The 8,339-nt window shown below is 41.0% G+C and overlaps 1 protein-coding gene across 3 annotated transcripts in view; it reads right to left on the bottom strand.

Moving 5' to 3' along the window:
* Positions 1–8,339, bottom strand: part of si:ch211-285f17.1 (sickle tail protein) — a 107,336-nt gene that overhangs the window by 37,737 nt on the left and 61,260 nt on the right. For all 3 annotated transcript variants that reach the window (XM_053621843.1, XM_053621852.1, XM_053621862.1), the window contains 2 exons: positions 1,383–1,490; positions 1,130–1,179 (listed from right to left, as the gene is read on the bottom strand). In XM_053621843.1, coding sequence (XP_053477818.1) covers positions 1,130–1,179; positions 1,383–1,490 — 158 coding nt within the window. The remainder of the gene's footprint in view (positions 1–1,129; positions 1,180–1,382; positions 1,491–8,339) is intronic.

Here is an 8,339-nt window from a genome sequence, read left to right as displayed (position 1 = left end):
GATTCTACATTAACTCTGTGATTTTACATTTAAATATCCATTATTAAAAGCTTCAGTCTTAAGAAGAAAAAAAAAAGATTAATCGCAATTGATTAGTTATTATTATTATTTAAATCGATCGACAGCCCTAATTATACATTATTTAAAATTTCACCTTCACAGTGTCTCACACTGAAAATGAATTTGACATACACTGTCTCACTTAAATTGCTCACTTTCAGTTTAATATACAGTTCCAGTATTAATTGTATTTTTGGATGGTCTATAAATAAAACAAGACTCCATTGTTGTTGTTCTGTCGGCTGCTCCCGTTCGGGGTCGCCACAGCGGACCACTGGTCCGGATATTTGATTTGGCACAGTTTTTATGCCGGATGCCCTTCCTGGCGCAACCCTCCCATTTTATCCGGGCTTGGGACAGGCACTGAGAGAAACCCCCAGTAGCTGGGGTTCTCTGACCAGGAATTGAACCTGGACCGTTGTAGTGAGAGCACGGGATCCTTAGCTGCTAGAGCACCAGGGAACATAATAAAAAAGCTTCTTTGAATTCATAGTTATTCTAAATTATCTTTAAATTACTACAAATATTGCCCATTTAAGTAGCTTTAATGTAGTTAGCTACTTTTTTGTTAGTAACTTGTAATGTAGCTAACTATTTTTTTAAAAGAGTAGCTTGACAGTAGCTTAACTACTTCAAACTATAGCTTGCAGCTTGAAAAGCTAGTTTCAAAGTAGCTTCCCCAACACAGCAATAAATTGTTACACATGTATGAACACACTTAAAATCAGGTATTGTATTAGAGTTAAAACAAATACTTCAAACCTGTTGGCCAGTAATGGACTTAGTACTTAGCACAATGCTCGTATCAGCACATATTTGCATAACTGTGTGCATATATTTATTTGGTAACTTACACTGTGTGTGTTTTGTGTAGCATGTGGGAGAACACCTGACATACTGCATTTTTGTATGACACAAGATTGTTGGCATGCATTTGTGCCTTCTGTCGATGGGATCTGCATTTGCATGTGCATTTCCACATACAGTGCACACATAGCAAAAGAATAAACAAGGAAACAAAGAGTCAAAGATAAAGAGTAAATTAAGACTAGATAACGAGATCTCTGACCTGTGCTAGATGTGCTGTGTACAGGTGATCCCGACTTCACTGATCTGTCACTGAAATAACAGGAAATACAGCATATAACAAACACACACAAAAACAACACCCCAAAAGTACAACATAACACTGGGTTATATGAGAAAAAGCACAAACATTCACACAGATCCATTAATTAGTGTGAGCAGCCAGTGCATGCTGACGATTAGTAGTTATGCAAGGTACTCAAACTAGATTACACTACACAGATTGCCCAGCTTACCTGGCATGCTCACTGTCACCTCTGTTAATGCTGGGACCCTTTAGTAGCGCATGCTGCACAAGGCCAGTCAGACTGGCTATCTGCTCCTCCATAGCCCTCATTTTCTCTCTGCAGAGAGAGAGCAAACACAGATGCACATGCTCACTACTGTGTGTGTGCGCCCATGCATGCTTAACAGGGTGCAAAAACCTAATTGGGAGATTTGCAGTTTGATTTCGCATGGAAAGTTGTATATTGAAAGAAAGTATGTTAGCATGTTTTATAAACTTCTTTAGAATATTTCAATATTTTATCTGTGTGAAAATGTTATAACCATTTTTGATGTCCTCATCACAATAGTAAGTCGATCATGTTATTGGGGTTATACTTTTGACACAATGCAATTTAGAAGTATTGTACAAATACATTTTGAATGTAATTAGATACACTGATTAGCCATAACATTAAAGCCACCTGACTAATATTGTGTAGGTCCACCTTGTGCCACCAAAACAGCTCTGACCCATTGAAGAATGAACTCCACAAGACCGCTGAAGGTGTGCTGTAGTATTTGGCACCAAGACATTAGCAGGAGATCCTTTAAGTCCTGTAAGTTGCGAGGTAGGGACTCCGTGGATCGGAGCTGCGCTGCACTGTGTGTTCTGACACCTTTCTATCATAGCCAGCAACTTTTTCAGCAATTTGTGCTAAAATAGCTCCTGACGGGCTAGCCTTCACTCCCCATGCGGATCAGTGAGCCTTGGGCGCCCATGACCCCGTTGACGGTTCACAGGTTGTCCTTCCTTGGAACACTATGGGTAAGTACTATCCACTGCATAATGGGAACACCCCACAAGACCTGCCATTTTGGAGATGCTCTGACCTGATCGTCCAGCCATCACAATTTGGCCTTTGTCAAAGTCACCCAGATCCTTACACTTACTCATTTACCTGCTTCCAACACATCAACTTCGAGAACTTGCTGTTCACTTGCTGCCTAACCTATCCCACCTCTCGACAGGCGGCATTTTAACGAGACAAGCAATGCTATTCACGTCACCTGTGAGTGCTTTTAAATGTTATGGCTGATCAGCATAAGTTCTGTAGGCACCATGCATCCACAGAAAGGGGGGGGCCTTTCATTAGTACACACCTATCAGTTACCGGAAGCATGCAACCCAATACTCACACTACCACCAAAAGGAATCCAACAGCCTTTGTTCATTCTCTCACTGCACATTGTGGCCACAAAGCAAAAGCTCACATTTCTCTCTGGTGTTTGAACCACAACAAGCTCACATCACTCAGTGTAATCTCAATCAATGCAACCAGCAGCATCATGTGTTTATCTGTCGTTTTCTTAATTTAAATCTCTAGTTCATTGGAGAGCTCGGAAGGAGGGGGCAAATTTTTTCAAGAAAAAAACAGACAGGGCATCATTTGTGTACTCAGTGAATTTTACTGCTTGTCAAAATGTGCATTAATGAAAAACCCTGCGTTCCCTCTCCCTCTGTATTTTCTTTTTGCTGGGGAGAGGCGGAGCTTAGCCTGCTTTTTTTCTAGTTGTCAGTACAGACCAGTGTTGCCACCACACACGCTTGAGACCATCTGAACCAAATAAGTTTATCTTGGTCTCATCAGACCACAGGACATGGTTCCAATAATCTATGTTCTAAGTCTGCTTGTCTTCAGCAAACTGTTGGCTTTCTTGTGCATCATCTTTAGAAGAGGCTTCCTTCTGGGACGACAGCCATGCAGACCAATTTGATGCAGTGTGCGGCGTATGGTCTGAGCACTGACAGGCTGACCCCCCACCCCTTCAACCTCTGCAGCAATGCTGGCAGCACTCATACGTCTATTTCTCAAAGACAACCTCTGGATACGATGCTGAGCACATGCACTCAACTTCTTTGGTGGACCATGGCGAGGCCTGTTCTGAGTGGAACCTGTCCTGTTAAACCTCTGTATGGTCTTGGCCACCGTGCTGCAGCTCAGTGTCAGGGTCTTGGCAATCTTCTTATAGCCTAGGCCATCTTTATATTCTTTTTTTCCAGATGCTCAGAGGAGTTCTTTGCCATGAAGTGCCATGTTGAACTTCCAGTGACCAGTATGAGGGAGTGTGAGAGCGATGACAACAAATTTAACACACCTGCTCCTCATTCACACCTGAGATCTTGTAACACTAACAAGTCACATGACACCGGGGAGGGAAAATGGCTAAGTGGGCCCAATTTGGACATTTTTACTCAGGGGTGTACTCACTTTTGTTGCCAGCGGTTTAGACATTACTGGCTGTGTGTTGAGTTATTTTGAGGGCACAGCAAATTTACACTGTTACACAAGCTGTACACTCACTACTTTACATTGTAGCAAAGTGTCATTTCTTCAGTGTTGTCACATGGAAAGATATAATCAAATATTTACAAAAATGTGAGGGTAGGGCTGCACGATTATGGCCAAAATGATGATCACGATTATTTTGATCAATATTGAGATCACGATTATTCATTGATTTTAGGGACAACATATTTTTATTGCACTTTCACATTTAAATAAACAGGCCGCTGCTTTCACCTCTATGTTGTGCTACATTCCTGCTAATGTACAAATCTTTACATCAAATTAGACTGGTCCTTAAAGTGCATCATCTCGTAGAAGCAAAATATAAATACAATTGTACCCAAAATATAGGATAAGTAAAAATAAAAATGGCATCAACCAAATGAAAATATGCATCAAATATAACAATATGCAACCAAATATAAAGAATTCAGGCGTCGGCAGAAAAGGCAATAACAGTGTTTACAGGAGGAGAGACGCAGACAAATCACCCAATAGAGTGGTGCAGGGACGACGTCATTTTGTACCGGAACCCAGAAGTTAGCATTACACCGGTTCCCTCGACAAAAACCCAATAGGATTTTCACATAGGCTTTTGGATTATTAGAAAAAATAAGCACTGTGATCAACAAAAGTTTACAACACTAACACGTTCTGTCCATGAAGATAATTTTCACAAATCAACACAACTTTTATGAAGTTTGAAGCCTAAATACAGTCACCAGAAATAAACATCTAACCGTACGCTATAGACGAACTACACCACGGTCGCTCGACTTCAACGTCACCATCACCAAGCATCCAACAACTTTTCCAAACTTGATTTAAAACATTTTCCATAATACGGATTTACTCTGTGGATGAATCTTCATCCACGTTTTTTTGGAGGGGAATTGTGCACAGCATACACAGTGTGGGGGCGGCTGTGGCTCAGGTGGTAGAGCGGGTTGTCCACTAATCGTAGGGTTGGAGGTTCGATTCCTGAGCCACATGACTCCACATGCCGAAGTGTCCTTGGGCATGACACTGAACCCCAAGTTGCTCCCGATGGCAAGTTAGCACCTTGCATGGCAGCTCTGCTACCACTGGTGTGTGAGTGTGTGTGAGAATTGGTGAATGAGACACAGTGTAAAGCACTTTGGATAAAAGCGCTATATAAGTGCGCCATTTACCATTTATACCTGAACCAGTTTTAGGGCTCTACCGTAACAATTTCTTTACAATTACAAAACTACAAAAATTTAGGAGCACGGTTGAAGTTGAGGTTTTTTATTTTTATTTTTTAAAGATGGTAACATTAATGTGCCACAATATAACACAAGTAGGCATGAGAAAACTTGAGCTTGTCAATTATGACAAAATTTAGGAACATAGTGTGAGCCATGACAAATTAATTTACCTTCTGATAAACTAAATTTAATATTTTCAGTTAATTTTACAGACTGTATGCAAAAAACAACCGTTAACCAGTTTACCTTGTAAACAAATACAATAAACCTCAATGTTCAGTGTTTGAAGTCCTTAAATGAGGACTGAGGATGGGTTCCCTTCTGAGTCGGGTTCCTCTCAAGGTTTCTTCCTCTTAAAACATCTTAGGGAGTTTTTCCTTGCCACCGTCGCCACTCAGTGGCTTACTCAGTTGGGATAAATTTGCACCTTTAATATCTGTATACCATGTTGATATTTCTGTAAAGCTGCTTTGAGACAATGTCTATTGTAAAAAGCGCTATACAAATAAAATAAATAAATAATAAATTAAATATATTTAAAGTTGCACTATTAGACATTTTCCACTGTCATGGTTCTGGGCTGGAGTCAGTTCTCAAACCGCTCTGTGTATATTGTGTATATATCTGAATAATCTCATATAGGATGTGACTGGGTGAGTTCATTTACCCGTCAGATGCAAAGAGCTTTAGTTCAATGGTGTTCATTACTGATGCTCCGATCCGGATTTTTACGACTGAAACCGATCCAGATACCAATCTTTTTTTGTTTAAACTTTAAATCAGGAGGTCATGAACAGTTAAATGTAAGCTCTCTGCTCATGGTTACTGTTAATTGAGTTAAAATAATAGCAATGATGAATACTGTTGGTTAATTGATAAATAAACAAGCATAAAATATTTATTTTTAAATATCTTAAACAATTAAGAGTCCTAATTAAAAGTAGATTAACACAAAAATGATCCATATTAGGAAAAAGACTAATAGTCTTCTAAAGAGATAGCCTACTAAGCTTAATGTCAGACTGAACAGTTACTACTCTTGATTATGATTGGTGAGGAATTATTTATTAAAAAAGAAGTTTGAATTAAACCCACCTTGTAGCATTAGCATTATTATTAATTTACCGCTGTGTCTACACAAGCAGGTGGAAGTTCAGGTCATTTTGCAGGATCAATAAAAGATGGCGGATGTGAGATTGGAGAGTTGAGAGAAGCAGATGATGTACAGCAGGGGTGCCCAATACGTCGACCGTGATCGACAGGTCGATCACAAAGGAAGTGCGGGTAGATCGCCATTAAAAAAAAAAAAAAACAGATGTTAGCATTGACGTACAGAGCAGCCAGTCTGAGATCTCGTCTTTTCTCTAACCACGTGTGTGCGATCAAACGCGCCAGCGCTAAAGGCTGGCGAGCGAAATCACTGAGTTAACTTTCCAATTTATTCCTACTGAAGAAAGGGTACAAAATGAGTGAGGTAGCGTGATCAAGCAAGAAACCGAAGACTTATCACTTCCATGCGGAATGGGAGGATGATTTTTTTTCACGATGTCATATTCGAAATGCGTTTGTCTGATCCGCCAAGCTACCATTGCTATTTCGGAAAAGAGAAATGTGGAGCGGCACTTTAGGACTGTTCATAAAAACTACGACACTGACTTCCCTCGAAAATCGAGCTGAGAAAGAGGAAGGTGAAGGAACTAAAAATCACAGTTGTCCAGACAGCAGTCATTTTTCTCACGACTGACTTCAAACGCTAAGGCAGCCACCGAAGCATCGTTCCGGGTGAGTCACTCCATCATTAAACACAAGAAGTCATTCCAAGATGGAGAGATGATATGAGATGATATGAGATGTTTCGGGACTTTAAAAATAAAACCGAAATATTATCTTCAATCAAAGCTCTCCAGCTATCAAGAAGTACAGTTACACGGCGCTGTGAAGTCATGGCCGAGGATTTGACACAACAGCTTTGGAAGGACATCACAGACTGCGAGTGTTTCTCACTGCAATGGGATGAGTCTACAGACGTAAGTGATGCAGCCCAGTTGTGCGTTTTTATTCGGATGGTGTTTACAGATATGACTGCAAAAGAAGAGCTGTTAACAATACTGCCCATGAAAGAACACACGCGGGGAGAGGACATTTTTCAGTCTTTTAAAGACTTCATTGACAAAACCCAGCTCCCAGTGTGCAAACTGATATCAGTCACCACAGACGGTGCGCCCGCAATGGTTGGCAGCGCAAATGGATTCATTGCCAAGTGCAGGGAAGAAGATGCTTTCCCTGACTTCCTTAATTACCACTGCATAATACACCAACAAGCCTTGTGCACAAAAATGCTAAACATGAAAGAGATCATGGATGTGGCAACAAAGATCGCCTGTTCTATACGTGCTAGATCACTTCAAAGACAGCTGTCCCGTGCGCATCTGGAGAAGGCAGATTATGACCACTCTGAGCTCCTGCTACACACTGACGTGAGATGGCTTAGTAGGGGTAAATTCCTGCAGAGATTTCGAGAGCTCTGTCCGGAGATAAGGGAGTTTCTTTTTGCTGTTAAACATGCAGAATACACCCAACTCAATGATGATCAGTGGCTGCTGGACATGGCATTTTTAACCGATCTGACCAACATGTTAAATGAGCTTAATTTGGAGCTGCAAGGAAAAGACAAAACTGTGGTCAATATGATCAGCTCAGTTAATGCCTTTAAACGGAAAATGCAACTTCTGTCCTCAAAGCTGCAGCGCCATGATTTTGGGAACTTCCAAAACCTTGCGTCAGAGCTGGAGACGCAGGGGAAGGCTTGTGCACAATTTAACATTGCACGCTACACGGAGCAGATTGACAGCTGTCAGTCAGAGTTTGACAGAGTTTCAAGACTTTGCTTTACTGGAGCCAGTCGCTACATTCATGTGCTACCCATTTAGGGACAATGTTGAGGTTGATTCACTCGCATCGAAAATTGCAACGCTGTTTCACCTGAACTCGTCTGAAGTGGAGGATGAGATTTTGAAACTACAGACTGACATTCAGCTGAAGTCCAGGGCTCATGGACAGTTTTGGAACTTACTCACAGGGGAAAAGTACCCAAACATGAGGAAATGTGCAACCTCCTTGACTGCATTATTTGGCTCTACTTATTTATGTGAGTCAGCCTTTTCCCACATGAAGATTGTTAAGTCCAAATACTGTTCCCCAATGACTGATCATCATTTGGAGGCCTGCTTGAGGCTGGCTACCAGCAGCTACTGTCCGGACTATGCAACCCTGGCTGATTCTATTCAGTGCAAGTCATCAGAGTAAGGTAATGACCAAAAATGTAGTGAATTGTAGTGTGCCATAAGGGCTCATGCAGTTATGCAAGTTACATGAACATATATTGTGTGTGTATACATATTTGAAGTAT

The sequence above is a fragment of the Ictalurus furcatus genome, chromosome 1 (genome assembly GCF_023375685.1).
Source record: "Ictalurus furcatus strain D&B chromosome 1, Billie_1.0, whole genome shotgun sequence".
In the NCBI taxonomy this organism is placed as follows: Eukaryota; Metazoa; Chordata; class Actinopteri; order Siluriformes; family Ictaluridae; genus Ictalurus; species Ictalurus furcatus.
This window is presented reverse-complemented; position numbering and strand designations above follow the sequence as displayed.